The 18,034-nt window shown below is 44.3% G+C and overlaps 1 protein-coding gene across 3 annotated transcripts in view; it reads left to right on the top strand.

Moving 5' to 3' along the window:
* Nucleotides 1–964: 964 nt before the first annotated feature.
* LOC121588974 (lachesin) overlaps nucleotides 965–18,034 on the top strand; it is a 63,762-nt gene continuing 46,692 nt past the window's right edge. The window contains exons 1-3 of one of the 3 annotated variants that reach the window (XM_041907472.1): nucleotides 965–1,162; nucleotides 11,807–11,989; nucleotides 12,171–13,000. In XM_041907472.1, the coding sequence (XP_041763406.1) occupies nucleotides 12,889–13,000 (112 nt within the window). In that variant the 5' untranslated portion in view covers nucleotides 965–1,162; nucleotides 11,807–11,989; nucleotides 12,171–12,888. Of the gene's footprint in view, nucleotides 1,287–11,806; nucleotides 13,001–18,034 lie in introns of all 3 variants that reach the window. The other 2 variants (XM_041907470.1, XM_041907471.1) reach the window with 2 other exon arrangements.

Below are 18,034 nucleotides of genomic sequence, written 5' to 3'. Positions count from 1 at the left end.
AAAATAGACGAACAGAAAAATTCTTGGAACGTTTTGTCGCGACTTTATGACGGGTTTAGGGTATCTGGTAAAAAAGGAAGCATGAAAAACTGGGATATTTACTGAGGTTTTTTCAACAGAAGAATATTTAAAACAAGCCAGCAAAAAACCGCTCGCAAAGCTTGCGGGTCAGTAACCACCGTGGTCATGGGATGGATTTTATTCAGCTACGGGGTCAGGAAAAAACTTTGCCGAGACGATAAATCCCTCGGCCTTGGTTTGAGTGGATGCGGATGCATGAAATCAATCATTTCCCGAGATATAAAGCGACTTGTCTTGTGATGTGGGCCGTTGCTTGCAGCGTCAGATCAGACACTCCTATGCAAACACACACACACAACATCCCATCCATCCCATCCTTAAGTAGCGAAGCATAGCAAAAGGAAAAACGAAGCTATACAAGTCTTGTTTTGAGCATGGGAACGGATATAAATTGGAGACAATGCTGTACTACGGTGAATTCCGTCTGAACTCGACGATGGCCAGTACAGCACTGTCGACTACAATCACCTGGATTCAGCTAATCGGTTCTAGTTGGAGAGAAGAAAATATCTTATTCAGCATGTGGATAACCAAATGTCCTAGTACGATGAGGGGAAATTCGGCAGTCGAGCGATTGTAATCCGAACGAGAAAGCTTTCACTTCGGCGTACAAGAAGCTTTCGTGTTGTTCGAAAATGAGGGGAACCACTTACCAGGCACAAAGAGTGGTTACAACACGAGAGTAAAGATTTTGAGAGAAACAGAGAAAGAGAGAGAGAGAGAGAGAGAGAGAGCTTAATGCCTAAGGACATTTACCAAACGGATCCGGCGCGAGAATGGTTCCATGTTCCCTCTGTTTATAATTTCGGAAAATGTGGAACCGTTTCCTTTCCCCTCATGGAACACGCACATATGCAGACACGCGCCGAAAGCGGGTGGCCAGGTGTCTCGGGCTGGCATGCAGTTTTCGATGATGGGCTTTCCCGAGTTCAGTGTACGGTTTGGCATCGAGCCCGAAGGACGCGCACAAAGGATACGCCGGTAGATTCGATTTTGCCGGCAATCTGCTTTCGCCATCATCTGTACCAAAGCGTGTCAATGCCATCCGCAGTTTGCGGGTTGGTCGTTTCGCGTATCAACGGTGAGCAAAACGAATTGAGTGAACAAAAAAATCTCGGAGCCAACTGGTGCAATGGTGTGGAATTGTGGAACAAAGAGAGGTGCAAAAAACCCCAACGGCAGCAGCAACGCAATCGAACGCTTGTGTGAGTGTAGTGACCGTAAACTACGATGAGCGGTGTGCCACAAAAACAACAGCAACAAAAGTTGTGAGGATGGAAACTTGGCGAACGAAATTTATGTGAAAACTCGCACAACCATCTCGGTGGGTGGAACTGGTGCGTCTTCCCAAGTGGTGGTGGGAGCTTTTGGTGGGCGGGTGAGATACGAAAGGAAACATTAACAATTCGGTCCCAGCCCACGATGTAAACGGAGCGTGGGGCTGTGTGGCTTTTTCACTCCCATCCGTCGCCCTTCCCCGGGAACGGGCCCCGTCTGACCGCTTGATTATGTGTGAGCCGTGTTAGTGTGTTGAAAGTGGAAAGAAATACCAGTGCGACCGAAGTTGTCAAAAGTCCTCCCGTGCCCCATTCATCTTGTTGTGTGTATGTATGTATTTGTTTGTGTACCGCGTGTGAATGTGTGTTTGTGTGTGTGTGTGAAGGTGTTTGGGGTCAAAGGAGAGAAAGGATTTATAAAGAATTGGTGCCGGATTGGTTCGTGTGAATTTGGGTGGAGAAGTTTTACAAAAAGAAGCACGGACTAAACATGGAATGGTCCCTAAAGCAAACAAAAAGAATGACAAAACAAGAACACAAAGGCCCCTTTTAAAGTAAACTTAAGTGTGAAGAGAGTGATTTTGTCAGCAGATTGAGTTCTGTATAAACCGCAACCAATCTTTTTTTTTTACTTATATCAGCAAGTTTGACAAAACTGTTTAAATTGTGCGGGCCGGCAAAACATAATGTACACTGTTCATACTGTAGTCATGCAGCATTGCTTCGTGTCATTTTAATAGCATTTGTTCCGCTTCATCACCTACCGTGCAATAGTTTGAAGGCAATTTGCAGCGACAAAGGTCATCAATTGTGTATTTTTTTGTAAAATTGCTCACGCATGCTCGTTCACATAGCTTTCAGCAAATCTCACATGTGTGCGCGACCACAGTGAAACCAAATGGAAGTAGATAACCAATAAAAAAAACAAAAAAATTCCTTCACTTCGAAATTCCCATCCATTTTGAACATCCTCAGGCCGTACAGATGGATAGACACATCAACATTGTGTGATTTTGTGTAACACCCTGCTACATTTCTGTTGGGGGTGACATCAGACATGTTTTTTTCTTGTCTTGTAACATTCATGTGTTGTTCTGTATCTATGTGTGTGTGCGTGTGTTTGTGTCCTATTCGGATGACAGGGCATACAAACAAACAACGGGCAAAGGACGACCGACAAAAGGTGTGAGAACATTGCGATAGCGTTGGAGGCAATTTTGTTTTTTTATCCAAACTCGCCAAGCTCGCCAATTCTACATTGCGGGGGAAAATAGGAAAAAGTGATTCGCATTTCCCTTTTTTTGGGGGGGTACACACTGCGCGCTACTACAAAAAGGTTCCCGGAAATGAGGGAACCCTTGAAGCAGGAACGGCCTGCAAAGGAAATTGTAATAAAAGGGAAAGGAAAGCACTGACACCTCTAATCAAAGCATCATTCACATCAATCGTGCAGTCGGATTTGTTACTGTCTATGTGTGTGTGTGTGTGTTTTATTGGGTTTGGATGTTTTCACCATCCGTTGCTTTGTGTGCAAAATAGAGCACTGGGCGAAACAAAGGCAACAACGTGCAGGGAGAAACCGACGATGCCGATACTCCCATCGTACCACAGACAGCACATCATTGACGCTCGATTCTTTTTCGCGTCCATGCGTCCACACAAATATCCGCACCGGCCGGAAAGCCAAGCCGCTCGATCTGTGTGCGAAGGAACGTGGAAAGCGCTACAGGACGATGATGGGAACGACCTGCCGATAAGCCTATTGAGCCCACTGATGGCACCAATGATCGCATAGCATCGATATGCTAATTATGTGTCGGATGGTGAGGTGCTGTGACACCTTTTTTGTCGTGAATGAATGTTATATGCTTTCTTTTTGTTGTTCTGTGCTAGTTTGTGTGAATATGTGAATATAGAGGCGAACCGATAGGCGAACGAGCTCGATTTGTGGTTTGTCCCGGTTGATTGCTGATGGTTGTTTATTTGTTTGTGTTACGGGCAGGAAAAAGGGAACCTATACATGTCAAACGCGCTATTGTTGTTTGCTAGCAAAAAAAAAAAAAACTTCAAAGCATACCGCGTGTACGTAATGTCGACTATTACCCATCAGCGTAAGCGATTGATGACACTCGGTAAGTCTACATTTAGGCGCTTGTTGCGCGGTGAACATGAGCTCTGACAACCGTTGCAGTGAGCAGACCATTGTACTCCACTGTCAAACGTCAGGTGCACATCAGTGAGCTTCAGCATACTGCACCGAAAACCCGATGTCATCGAAATAGTAAAATTAGGTCAACCCGTAGCTAGTGTGGAGAGGATGGGGGGAGCTGTGTTCAAATAAAACCGAAATTTAAAAGGTGGCAGCGTGGAAGACTGGGTAATGAACGACCACTAACGTGGTGTGGTGGGCAAGGTACCAGAAGAGAGAGTGGGAAAATTAACACGAATTTCCTTTTCGTGTCCGCTAAGCGGTAAGGGGCGAGGGCGGGAGACACTGGTGATAAAAAATGACATAAATGAAACCCACATGCGGCAGTGGTTGTGGTTGGGTTTGGGCTTGCTCACGACGCTCCACACACCAGCTCCGGGGACTCGGATCAGACTCGGGGCTTTTATTTTACATGTTTCACCGTGATGCGCAGGTTTTGTGCTTCCGAGCTGCTTCGGTAGAAGTTGCACAGTGAGTTTCACACTCTAAAACCAATATACTCATTGTGCCGAAAGAGAGGCAGAGCCTGGAATGAGGAACAAGCAAAGGGAAGCGGCGACAACGTGAACAAGTGCAGCTGCTTTCTCGCTGCGTTCCTGCAGTTTTCTCCTGGAAAGACCCACTGCCTGGCGACGGTTCGTATGCGGCTCGAGCTCATAAAATCAAGTTATGAGGTTGTTAAAAGATTGTCACCCATAGAGTGTGAGGATGTGAGCTGTGGCAGCAACGCAGACAGCGACGCTTTGACACGTTTTCTTAGCGTTAGCACACTGCTCGTCCCGGGAAACGCAAGCATCTCATGGGCTAACAGGCAGAATGGTGCCATTATCCGTTTCCGTACGAATCGAACGGCGCTCCAGGGTGCCCCCGGGGGTGGCCCGGGGTTCGATTTTGGCAACGAGAAAGGCCAGAAAATTGATCACCGTTCGGTAGCGACTAGCGGCAAACTAGCCCCGGCGACGATCGTTCTCTCGTTAGTGGTGTCTGCGTTCTTCGGCGAAGCGTTGCCTGGCGGGACCAATCGCTATCGTTCGCCATCGTTTCTTCTCCGGGCCTGACCACTTTTTCCCAGGCGCTGTGTAATCTGACAGATTTATGGTTCCCACACAGCTAACTGAAACGCTCGTGCGCGTCGCCCGGATACGAAAACCGGAAGCAAACTCGTGCAGCAGCTGCACGGCCGCTGTACCAATATATGGGACAACAACCCAAACAAAGCAGTTTCGTCGTTCATCCTCCGAGCTGGCTGGTACGGCTAGCGAGCGTTTTCGCTCGAGCGTCCCGGTGTCGATACGAGTCGCCTGGCGCTGGTGAACGAGGGCCGCTGAGAGTTTTGCCGAAAAACCTCGAAACCTTGTGCCAGCACAGTGGGCCAGCTTCGCGTCGCTGTGCCCCGGTTCCGCCCGGAAGTGCTGCCGGAACTGATTGCTATCTTTCGGCAGCGCCACTACACTGGGGGTGTGGATGGGCGTCGATTTTCGGTTCGATATAACCCCTGGCCCCGGTACCCAGGTGGCGGTGTTCTTTCGGGGCGGTGGAGGTTGTGGTGGTGGTAGTGGTGGTTATCACAAACATAAATTTATTTCGGAAGTGATGCTCGGCTATACAAGTGTCATCTGGCGGCAAGCAAGCATGGTGAAAGGCGTGAGAAAACGAGCGAGCCGTTGCCGCAGGTGGAAGTGAATTAATTTTTAAAGGTTGTCTACTATGCGTGCTTGTGTTTGCTTTTGTCTCTGTGTGTGTGTGCGTGTGTGTCTGCGAAAATGTTCGATGCTGGGTTTCATATTTCGGTACCGGGTCGTATATCAACGGACACATCGCCTTTGATCGTCGATTAGCTCGTGAACGAAATTTATACCATTCATCCATCGTGCAATAAGTACACCGTTGTTGTTGTTGTTATTGCGTGTGTGAACCGTTTTCTGGATGTCCAACCGTCTCTGCTTTTTTGTTTGTCCACATTTTTAGCCTATACTTAAAGCCATTCCTTTAACAGTCGCCTAGAAGCTCACGGTGACAGATCAAAGTGAGGTCATGACATGGCATGGAGTTCGCACTAGAGCCGTGGAACGGGTTCCTGAGTTGCCAAGAGAGACAAGGGCAAGTGAAAATGCAATTTCTAGCATCACTCAGCGGAGGCTGACCGTTCCGGCAACGATCGAGCATTCTAAGCTCACCGACCATTCACCAGATTGGCACCTCACACGTGACCGGTGGTCCGGTTGCGATGCGGGCGGGCGCTTTGACCGCTACGAACACGAAAATTTATCGCATTTGATCCCGTGGCTGGTGTGGTGTGCCGGCAAAACGTGTCCTGGAATGCGTTACCATTGTCACTTGCTTTCCGGGGTTCTTCCCCGCTTTCCACATGCATGCGGCGTGCAATTTATCTGCCAACCGATGTGGGACAACATTATTGCTTGCTTCTTGATGGACATTTCTGTCCCGGGAAGGGTGCATGATGGGAGCGGGCCCGTATCGCATCGTATCAAACGAATCTATGAATTAAGCTGTTCAGTGAACATGCGAATTGGAGCATCGTTTTGGGCTAATGGTCGACAATTCTTTGTGTTTTTGGGTTTTTTTACGTAGAATGTTGTTTATTATTTTTCGAATGTAGTTGGAATTGTGTTTTACTGAACTGATTCTAAAATGCAGCATACAACATGTAATTTAATTCGTGAGTAATAAAGCAATAAAAAATATTTACTTTTGATTGCAGATTGCATTCATTTGGGCGCAAGTGGTCTTTGTGTCCTGAACAAAACGCTCCCAAATATGAAATTTACAATACAAAAGACTATTTATGAATAATTTTTGCACAATTAAATGGTTCCATTTTGTAATAAAATTAAATAACACACATTCTTTACACAATGCATCATGCGCAGCAGTGGTGAATGCATCCATCTATTCGTGCAGCTGGTTTCCTAGGCTAGCCAGGAATAAATATCAACCGACCTGATACGGCGGCTCGAACGTTGGTTGGCAAACCATGCAACCGCTAAGGTTACGCACGGATGAATGGGCTGACCGTAACTGACTTGTACGCCCAATTGGGTCACGATTGGGTTGCAATAGTTGGCCCACACCCTACCCACACATACCCGCACACTCGCGTCAAAGTGGACACGCATGGTTTGACAGAATGGTAACGACACCGATTCGGTATACAAGCAACAATCGTTGGTCACAGATGTGTCAAAATATCGATCACACAATTGAGCAATTGCGTAGCAAATGGTGACACATTGACGGTGCAACAATTTAATAGCACCACCGCAGTCGGTGTTGGTGGCGGTGGTGAACCAAAGGGTAAATCGTTTGGTGTATGTTAGACGTGACTTTAAGCGACATTATGGGAATGACATTTAATTCGATCGAGTCGCTATGTTGTAAGGGAGTTGAAGTGATCGAACAGGAAACCATGAAGATAGGTGGAACGTAACATGTTTATACCAACTTTGGTTAGATTGTACAATCAGGCGGAGGCATGCAGGGTGGCTCAGCGGTTCCGATGCAGGAGTACTTTATGACGCCAACGACTATACTGGATATCGAATTTCACATTTGACGGTTAAAATAATGCCACCACTTGCAAGTTGTACCACTAAACCATATACCACTGAAAATCTGTCAAACTAATTATGAAAATTTGAAAATAATGTTTTTAATTCGTTTGGAGATGTAGACACGGTTTGCCCTAAAATTGAATTCAATTAATATGTAAAAAAAACTGCTTCTGAAACTAAACACTTTCTGAACTTCTGGTGAGGTGATAGGGTAAAATCGAACGCCAAAAATGCATGAAGTTTCTACTGCATGCCACAATTTTAAAGCGTCTCTGTTTTCAGTTTCAAAAAATGCAGGATTCACCTTTACACGCAGCCCATTTTAAATGTTCCTGTACAATCCACTCCAATTAACTCCATTAAATAATCACCCTCGGAAACAGTAAATCAAGCTCTTCAAACGCGCCTCCATCCAATACTGGCATATGCTGCAATTTCGATTGCTACTTACAATTGGCGGAAACTCGTTTTCCTTCTACCCGCTACACAAAACCCCTTTCAAGGACCATCAAATTGTGTGCACGGGTGCACACATACACCATAACACTGCTTAAAACCGCTTGTTGACGCCCCCGTGCGCTGACAAATGGATTAAAGTCAGCGACGGCCTTCGACAATGCTCATGTGTGCGTCCCTTGTGAAGGGCAGGTGCTTGTCCAATGTGCAATGGGAAATTTGCTTCGTTGGTAAAGCAGCGGAAAAACTCACCACTCCTTGGCGAACGAGCATGCGGTGGTGCCTGCGGTGGAAAGTTATTACATTCTATCATGAACATGGCAGCTGTGGACGTTCCCTTCCACTTCGTTCCATTACCGTGCGCGATACTTTTTTCCCCCATCGCTACGGCACAAGCTTATTTTATTGCACTCGATACGGATTGGTCAAGTAGTTGCAATCGGAGAGCCGCATTTAAAATGTGTGTTTTGGAAGTATGCAAGAAAGAGAGAGAGGTAGAGAGGGAGAGAGAGAGAGAAAGAGAGAGAGAGAGAGAAAGAGAGAGAGAGAGAGATAGAGAGGGAGAAAGAGATAAAAGTATCGTAAATATACTGAAAGGACGCAAATGCTGCAAAATACAGCTTTACAAAAAGCTTCCCCCGATCACTGGGTTCACGACCCGCGCGGGAGGTGTGTATGAAGGTGTGCGTGATTTTGTTTTTTGTTTTTCCCTCGGCTTCTGTTCTGTGTGCCTTAGGGTAGGTCGCGCTTTGTAACGCTGCAAAAATGTGCTGCAGCAATGCGACCCATACTGCACCCGAGTTGCTGCAGTAAATGAGGCTCCCGGTTCGAGTTGCAATCGGGCGTTCGGGTTTTTCTTCATTCCCTCAAGCGGCCACTTTACTCGCTCCCGTTTTTTTTATTTGTTCTCCGACCACCTGACCGGACGGTTGAGTCAACTAGCGGAAGAACGGTGGGGGAAATGAGGACGAGGGTGGAAAAAAGTAAATAAAACAGTTCGTTCCGATTCGAATGGTGGATGGCTTCCGGGTGGTCTGTGCTCTTGCTGCTGCTACAGTCCGCTGCCTGTTGGGTTTCTTTTATCTTGCTCGTTCCATTTTAACGGTTGCAATTTAAGGTTCGTTTCAGTTCGGGCGAGTAAAAGAAACGCAATAGAAGCGCAAATAAAAGGCGCAAAGGAACATGAAGAGAAAAAAAAACACACCACACGGAAAGAAACAACTTTCATACACTTTCCACCCCTGGGGGTGACAAAACTTCAAACTCTTCGCGCTCGGCGTCCCCCTTCGTACACCATGACACTTTAAAAAAGACGAATGGGGAAGGTTTGTTTCGTGTTTTTGTCCCAAACCGTTGCAGCGCTGTCAAGAGTGCCTACGGGTAGCTTCCGGTCGGACCGATAGAAGCAGCAACAGCACCCAGGCTTAGTTAGGAAATCGGAAATGAATCAGTTAGGCAAGGCACTCACAGAGACGCAATTCATTCCTCGTACCCTGGATCACGCCGCGCCACACCGTGTTCCACTGTTGGAAACATTGAAATCGATCGACTGAAAAACGGCTGACCGGCTGAGGGCAAGAAACAATTTCCGGAACGCTAGTGCACTCCTTGCGAAAGCTTTTTCGGAAAGATAATTTTCTCAAAAGCAAACCGAGAACGGACGGGTTCGTCGCTTGTGACGCGGACGCCACACACACACCGCATTCGCGTCCGTCGTGTTCCGTTCGCCGATGGTTGCTTGTTGACAGTGGTGGAAGTTTGTTTGCCTGTTTGTTTGCGAACCGTCTGCACGGTTGGCGAACGGTACCGGTTGATTTACCGTTTTGTGAATGTTCGCTCGCTGATTGAATCGGTTACAGCATGCGTCAGCATAGCGCTTGAAGCGGTATTGGTAGAGGTTAAAACTCCAATTGAACTTCAGCGCACCCGATCGTGCCTAATGTGCAGTGAAAGTCAATCCAAAACATCTAAGCGCTGCAGGTGATACCTCGAAGGTAATGGATAGGGGTTGAGGACACTCTGCCTTCGAGCACCAGTAAACTTTGACAAACTTCTGACGGCCGTGCTTAGCCGGTTCGTTTGCGATGAAGCGCCAAACCCCCCCGGGAAGGTATTTTAAACGATTGGCTTTCGAGGCCAAAGACAAGCCACACCAAGCCCGCCAGCCAGGCCGAAACAGCCGTTTGTTCCAAGGCAATGGAATGTAATTAAAACCGTTTAGTGTTAATTAAACCTGCTCGATCGATTGAACGGGAAGGAGCGTTGGGTTGTAAAATGAAATGTAACGAGACGCTGGCGAAGACTGGTGGGTACACTTACGCAGGATGAGCACGCGGTAGAGTTTGCCGTGCGAAAAGGATTAGGCACCGAGTGGCCGGGCGTACCGGTGACTGGCCATGAACGGTGAAAGGCGCTCACGGGTGTAGAATTCTTGTGACAGCTGAAGCTCGTGGTATGTGCTTTGATACTGTCACGCCCATCCCCGCCCGTCCGTTACGTTCGTTTTGCAGTAACTTTTCGGTCTCGTTTTCTTAATGAGAAGTCATCAGCGTGAGTGAAGCCAGAAGTTTCGAATACGGTGAAGCTGACGATGAGCGGATGCCGCGTTACGATGCTGCTAGTTGATGGTAATGATGGCAAATTTAGACGAACGGGATCGACCCTTCTCGGCAGATAATGTAATAATCCTATTAAGTGTGTTCAACGATGCCCAGCATGATGGTGTACTTTATGGAGGGTGAATCGGTTTGAACCGTGGTTGAAGGTAGTTCGTGCAGAAGTGGGTATAATTATGATTTCAGTTGTTGCGTGATACTGTGAGAGTGTGTGTTTTGTGGGATAGTGTGGGAATAGTCAAATGCATTGTGAAGGAGGTACATCAAATAATACTTCAATTGGTGACAAAATAAGTTCACCCTTAACTAGGCGGAGCATTACAAGTCGGAGTAGATTTTGTAATTTCAATTTCTCTTGTTAACCCGTTGTCGATTTCGATCCTTATTGTAATGGTTTGTTTGATGTAAATTGTAGGCACAAGCTACGTATGATTTTAAATATCTTGATTATGAATATGAATATGGTTTTTAAAGTAACTGCCTTTGCTTGGCTTGAAGGTGGATTGTAGGGATTTTCAAGAGTTTTAAATAATGTTTCTCCTGGATATAATGACTGTATTCAGTTAAACGGTGACTTAAATGACTGTTTAAGTTAAAGTAAAATAAACGATAAGCAAATAAGTTGATCGTAAAATAATTTAAAGATTTACACATAAAAACTGTTGGAAATTGGATTTTCTTCTTCTTTTGGCTCAACAACCGTTGCCGGTCAAGGCCTGCCTGCACCACTTGTGGGTTTGGCTTTCAGTGACTTATTGTTACCATAGTAGGATAGTCAGTCCTATGTATGGCGGCACGGTCCATTTGGGGCTTGAACCCATGACGGGCATGTTGTTAAGTCGTACGAGTTGACGACTGTACTACGAGACCGGCAATTTGGATTTGGTTGGAAATTGGATACAAATATAATTATAGAAAATCACCCGGATAAGATTAAATGATTTATTAGCCAATTATTCACCATTTGTTTCCATTAATTTATTATATTGCCCAATGCATAACATAAGGTTTATGTTTTCTTTTCTGCATGATTGTGCAGAAATTCAAACCATTAGAAAGTGATTTTTTGTAAGATAGTAAAATAGCTTTAACATAAGTCTTACCTTTATGCATGCTTTGATTAAAGTCAGTGACTTATACATGGCCGTTGTTTTTATTCGGAGCTAAATAGCCCATTCGTACCGTAGCACAACATGCAAAAGTACTTCAGATTTGGGAAGGATTGTCCCTAAGCCGACTAGTACGAGATAAGCATGATCGGTTTTAGATCGATCATCATTTGACATCGGTTGCTACTAGTAGACAGCCTCCACTTTGCCTGCACTGTCTCAGACTGTTTTCATCCAATCCACTGAGTGATGCGTTCGTGCGACTGCAGAACAGACAGTACGACCAAACCGTAGCCCAATCGCTTGCCCACAAAAACCTCTTCAACCTGAATTGTGCGATGAAAAGTGATTTTTCGCGTAATGCTAAAGGATTAGCGAATCGGGGGCTGAATGAGCATTCCGAACAGGAAAACTGTATGGCAGAAAACGACCAACAGAGTGCATTGGTTCTTATTTTTCTCTCTTTTTCCTTCCATTTCTGGTCCAGGTGGTGAAGGCGTATAAAAAACACACCCATCGGTGGTGAGTGGAGAAACGTGAGTGTTCCGATGTAAAAAAAACAATCTTCTATACAGTTAAAAGGGTTAAGTGAAGCGAAATAAAGGAAGGAAATTTGCGGAAGGAAAAAAAAAATCGTGACCCGCGCGTTACAGGTGTCGGATAACGTGCGGTGAGTGAATCGGTGTCGTGTCAGTGTGTGTGTCTTTGGTTTTGTGTACACAATTGCCGTTTTTTTTTTGGAGGGCGTTTGCCATTGAGTTCCGGTTAGAATTTGTGAATGTGAAAGATTCCATTTGAGTTATTTTTCTTTCCCCTTGCTTCGCATTTTCCCTTCATTTTCCGTGGATTAGTATGCGGGTTCGCGTACGTAGGTTAGCATGGCAGTGAAAAGCTGTGCCCATCGCTGGCAGCAACCGGTCGTACGGGCATAATGGAGGGAACAGCGTGAAAAATCGCCGTGAGTGAAAAGTGTTGTTTATTTTATTCAAATCCGCCCATCTGACACGGAGCAGGCGGGCTGGCGGTGCTGGAGTGAATCTAACGCGATGGCTTCGGAACCTTCGCACGGTCAGGTGGCTGTGGTGCTGTCGTCTTACTTTTCCTTTCAATCTGTAACGTAGGCAGATGGGAGGGAAGAACGGGAGCAGATCGAAACGACGCGACGCGATCCGATCGGTTTAAAGTGTGTGTGTGTGTGTGTGTGTGTGTGGAGCCCCATTTTGCGGGCTTACGATTTCCGGTGCAGTGTCAAGTGGGAAAAGTCTTTTTACACATTTTTTCCGTGAAATCAACAATCATTGCTGCGCTGCACGGTACAGTGCAGACAGAGGGTGTGTGTGTGTGTGTGTGTGAGAGAGAGAGAGAGCGAGAAAGAGGGACCGGAGAAAATAAGGCACAGAGTGTAGTGCTTACCGGGACGATACGGAAAGAAATAAAAACTCCCCACTGCAGGCCCTTTTACCCGCGGCACCCGTAATCGGGCAGAAGGTGGCTCGCCAAACCAGTGCTGAATGTGAAATCGGTTCTTTCCGGAGCAGAATTGAACGTGTCAGAGCGAAAGTCGATTCGATGCTTTTACGCCGTTCCCCGACAATGGAGACGGTTTGCATGCAAATTGTGCTCGTGCTGCTGCTGCTGATAGTTCACCGGCTGGATGGTTCGCTTTCTCCGGCCCTGCAAGGTAAGTTGTTGCTGTTGTTCAGCCACCGTTGAGTGTTGTTGTTGTTGTTGTTGTAAGATTGTAAGAAGTTGCTGGAAGGAGAAAGAAGAAGGTGTATGCTGTAGCAGGGGTTTTAATTTAAATTCTTTCAAAGATTGGGGTTATATTAAGAGATTTCAAGTGCTTCAGGATAATATTTCAAGTCATTTCATATAGTTTTATCGTCAATATGTTTTATCTTTTGAACATTGACAAAAAATGTACAATAGTTGAGGCAATACGTGTTTACGCCAAAAGCGTAATTAATCGTAAATATAAAATTTGTTATTTTTAAACTATTAAACATTTTATGAGGATCATATTAGCAGCAATTATTTATAAAAAAATAGAAAACACACCCTATAATAGTTAAACCTTTTTCACATAAATTATCAAGTAATTCACACAACCACAAAGAGAGCTCTGCCTGGATAGCTATCGTGAGTTTTATTTCTATTAAGTTTGTTGCAAATGTATATTATTTGGCTTTATATAACATTTGTATTAAACAATGCAACAAATGCATGCCAAAAATATATTTATTTATTTCCAGTGACGAAAGAGTTCATAAGGATCAAAATCACTTTCAATCCTTTGACAGACTGACAGACACACATTTATGTATTGTGACTTCGATTGAATTCCATTTCCAATTTACATTTGACTATTTAATGTTGTAAAAAGATTAAAGAATCAGGCTTCGACTGCATTGCATGTGGGGAAGATAGTTTGTTTATTATATTGAATTTAATGTGAAATGTACATGTGTGTGTGTTCGTAGCGCTGATGGTAGCTCAACCGTTATCGAGGATGGATATATAACGATGCATCATTCGCTCGATTACAGTAAAAAAATCATTTGCATTTCTTCTTTAACCAATGAAAACTTTGTAAAGCTTACACTAAGCAACAATGGTCAACATTTTAACAAGCTCGTTCCGGTTACTGTGCATGTAAAAAAAAAAGGCCGAAGTGCGCTAGCTGCACATTGTATGGTTACAAGCAGGGCTTTGAGAAAGAGAAGCACAAACTAACTTCAACCAACGACCGACGGCTTCTTGCAGACAATCTCAGTCGTTTCGTTGGCCAGCGAGACTTGTAAGCGACAAAGTGCCGAGTCGTGTTAGAAGTTGTCAAATTATAGAAAGATTACGCCTTTCCAAAGGACGATGCTGGCGAGCGTGTGCCGGTGGACGAATGTCGGTTGCATTCGTTACAAACACTGCCCAGCCACTGCACTGGCTGCTTTGTTTGTGAGTGGTAAAGTTTCACAGCGCACATACATACATACATGCACACGGGCAGTTTTCCTTTGGTCGATTTACCCCGGCTGTGCCGTTTGCTGTGCGGACCGTGTGGCAGTACATCCCACTGGCCATCCATTAAGTACCGAAAAGTGTACAACATGGGCAGCACATTCAGCACATGTAAGTGGACGGCTGGCCGAGTGGTAGGTACACGTTCGGTGTACACCACTGCTGCACCGGTCGGAGTGGCTCGGGAGAAACATTTCATTCATGTTTATTCTCCAATTAATTCATTAGCTTTATGGAGATGAAACACCAACAACACGGCAATGGTCCGGAGTCTGGTCGACTCCCCGGTGGTAAGAGCACTGTTTCGTGGCAACATGGGAAACATTTGCCACTGTTTTGTGTTGGCAGGAGCTTGAACAGGATATTGAAGCTGACACAGCTGCTGCTGCTGCACTGAAACCGAAGCATCTGCTCGGGCGTTTTGTAACACATTTAAAGAGAGCAAAACAATATGCTGTATGACGTTTTTGTAAACAAGATTCCAGTACAAATGGGTGGGCTTAATGCAGCTCGAAATGAATGGAGGCTCTTTGTGAATAATGTGTTGTAATGTGATGTAAAATTTGACGGAAAATTGTTTGGCATCCTGTTATACTAGTTACAGAATAAATCTCCTGTGAGTTGTAGTTTGCTGTAGTTGTCATAGGATATAATTGCTAGAAATCGTTCTTTTTCTAAAGCTTGATGTAAAGAAACAAATAAATACTAATGTTTGCTGTTATACAAGTTGATTCTTTGCTATACAAATTGATGATACCGGGATGTTTTGAACTTGTAGCTCGATCGGTTTTATTTCCAATTAGATTTCATTTTTTCGCCCAATCAGATAGTACAAAATTAAAAATGAATGGAATTTTTATTAGTCCTTATTGGAGACAACAAATTGACATATTCGGCCATTCATTGCATATTTATAGGCACTAAATTAGAATTCGAAACGCACTGAAGACATATGTTTCAGTGTCTTATTAATATAGCAAGATAGTCAAGTTTTACGTATGGGGGCACGGTCCATTCGGATCTTGAACCCATGACGAGCATGTTTTTAGGTAGAAGCGTTGACGACTGTGCCATCAGACCGGCCAACTTATGTATACAAATGCAACAAGAAAAAGCAATCCTTAAAAAGGGAAAACAACCTCGAACAACAATGGTACAGAGGACGGATCGTCAACTCGTGTGACTTAATAACATGCCCGTTATGGGATCGAGCCCCACACGGACGGAGTCCGTAGCAAGGAATGACTATCTGGCTGCTTGGTACAAAATAAGATGCCTCTACAGGCTGACATGGCCGCATAGGACGCCTGCCTGCTTGATAATTCTACAGGCTCGATCAAATACGTTCCGTTTTGTGTGGCACTATTATCCTGCATTAAATTCTTGAGCTATTGCATTATCAAACGCTTACCAATGAGTGCATGCAAAAGATACATGCTCACCTCGGACAGCGAACAGCAAATCTCAGATTACCAAATTTACAAAACCCCCTTCGAACAAGGAATCCTTTGATGGCTACTTCACATTTGCTACAAACTACAAGGTATTGGAAGTATTGTGTGCAGTAAGAAACATCGTTGGAAATATTGGATCATAAGCTGCTAACCACCGGTGCTGTATTGAGGTGACTTTCACGTTTTACGATTGCTTCAGTTTTTACTGAGCCATTTTGAACATCAAACGATGGCCCCTTGGACCCAGCTAATCTGCATGCCTGGCCTGCCCACTGCTTTGTATGCACTGATTTTATCTTGCCAAAAGCCTCGCTCTTCAGGTCGGACGAGTTAGGCTTCCCTTAGGCCACAACGAAATGAAACGATAAAGAAAGTGGATTTTAACCTAGACTGCGAGGGAACCTCCATCGCCATGAAATTCGATAAACTTTCGCTCTATTTGCTGTTCATTCTATTCTTTCTCACTGGCATTGAGGGTTTTGTACTTACCCGTTTTTTCCTGGTTTGCTCGCTACAGTCTACTCTTATTTGATATGGTCAGCTCAAAATCCTTCAGCTTTCGTTGCTTTTTTTAATGCAACGAAGGCGTTCCTTCCTCGGTTTCATCCCTTCAGCTGTTCTCAGCGTTTTCTTTTTTCTTTTCATTTGGCTCAAAATAAGCCTGAAAACCTCGAAAAATGTAGTTGCACTCCTGCACACCCGGTTGCCTCGCCCACAGCGGAAGCCATAGTCGGGCGGTTTTGTGTTTTAAAATTATTCATCAACTTCGGCCAGCGGAAGTAACGGAACGATAAAGCCAGAGATAAATCTGGCAGCATTAGAGTGCTGCCCACCAGACCAGATAGCTCGCCAGGTCACCAGCCTGGCGGAATGGTTCTGCAAGGGGCAGTTGCGAATGCGACGTTTGTGTGGAAAAAATACACCATAACCCAAGCGGTGAAAACTTTCATATGAATATGTTAAACGAATGTTACGGTATTTTCCGGTGCCCGGTCACCCCGGACCACAGGGCCAGTCACATGCCGTGCTATTACATTACGATGCTGGGTGGGATTGAAGGTTCGGGGTTTTGACTCCGGCCAAAACTGCATAGAGCAAAAGGATTTGTAGATAAAATCCCAACTTTGCAATCAAACCCTTTTTTTCGCCGAACGGATAAACCCCGAGGCGGAAAGGGATAAACTTCGACTATGGCTTCAATTAGCGTAGGTTGTGTTTGTGGGTATGTGTGTTGCTTTTGCTAGGCAAACAAGAGGGCAAGGTCTCACGGGGGAAAAGTTTTCTGCCGAAAAGCATGCAATGAAATGTTTATAAATGAAAGTACAGTCAATATGGATACGATAAGGTATAAAATGTAAAAATGAACTTTTGAAATATTAATACAAACAAGGTGTAGGTCCGTTTTGAGCCCATTGTGTAAATATCTTTATAATGGTTTAACGTTTCATTAAAACAAAAATACATGAAAGTAGATAAAAAGATCAAAATACCAGAAATATATATTTTGTAGATATTTTTTACATCTACATTTTTTGTAGTTTGTTTTTCATGAAAAGTAAAATAATTGTTCGTGTTAGGTTAAATATAAAATTTCAAAGTCTTTATTAATTCTATTAAAATACAATTGAATATGCTATATACAGTCAGAATTTAATAGTTGAACGCTTTAGTTTCAACTTTAGTAAGCATGCGTTTTAGTTGAACGCTCAATAGTTGACTGACAGTTCAATTTAAAAAGCATCCATTTGTATGAGAAAAACGGGTTTTTGAAAAATTCACAAAAATTTCATGCTGAGAAAAATTTCATGCCCGGCCTGTACAAGCTTTCGAGACTTAAATCCAATCCTTGCTAGGGAGAGATGGTTCATTCTAGGTTTGACCACATGACGGGCATGTTATTGACTCGTACGAGTTGGCGACCATACCACGGGACCGCCCACCGCATTTTACGACCCTATTTAACGTTATGTATTATGTTTACAAAAACAACCATAGAAACTTACTTATTGCTTTGCTTATAAATTGTTTTGAAAGTTTGATTTATGTTCATTCTTTATCAGATAATATCGATAATTTTGTTATTTATTGTTAAAATTTAACAGACCACATCTTAATTTTTAAGCACCGCAGACCACATCTTAATAAAACACACTTTTAACATCTAAATTAGTACAATCTTGTCAAGTCGAGGTAACGCGCACAGAACGAATACAATTTAGGAACGTAGATTGGGACTTCACTGCGCG

The sequence above is a fragment of the Anopheles merus genome, chromosome 2R (genome assembly GCF_017562075.2).
Source record: "Anopheles merus strain MAF chromosome 2R, AmerM5.1, whole genome shotgun sequence".
Taxonomy (NCBI): domain Eukaryota; kingdom Metazoa; phylum Arthropoda; class Insecta; order Diptera; family Culicidae; genus Anopheles; species Anopheles merus.
This window is presented reverse-complemented; position numbering and strand designations above follow the sequence as displayed.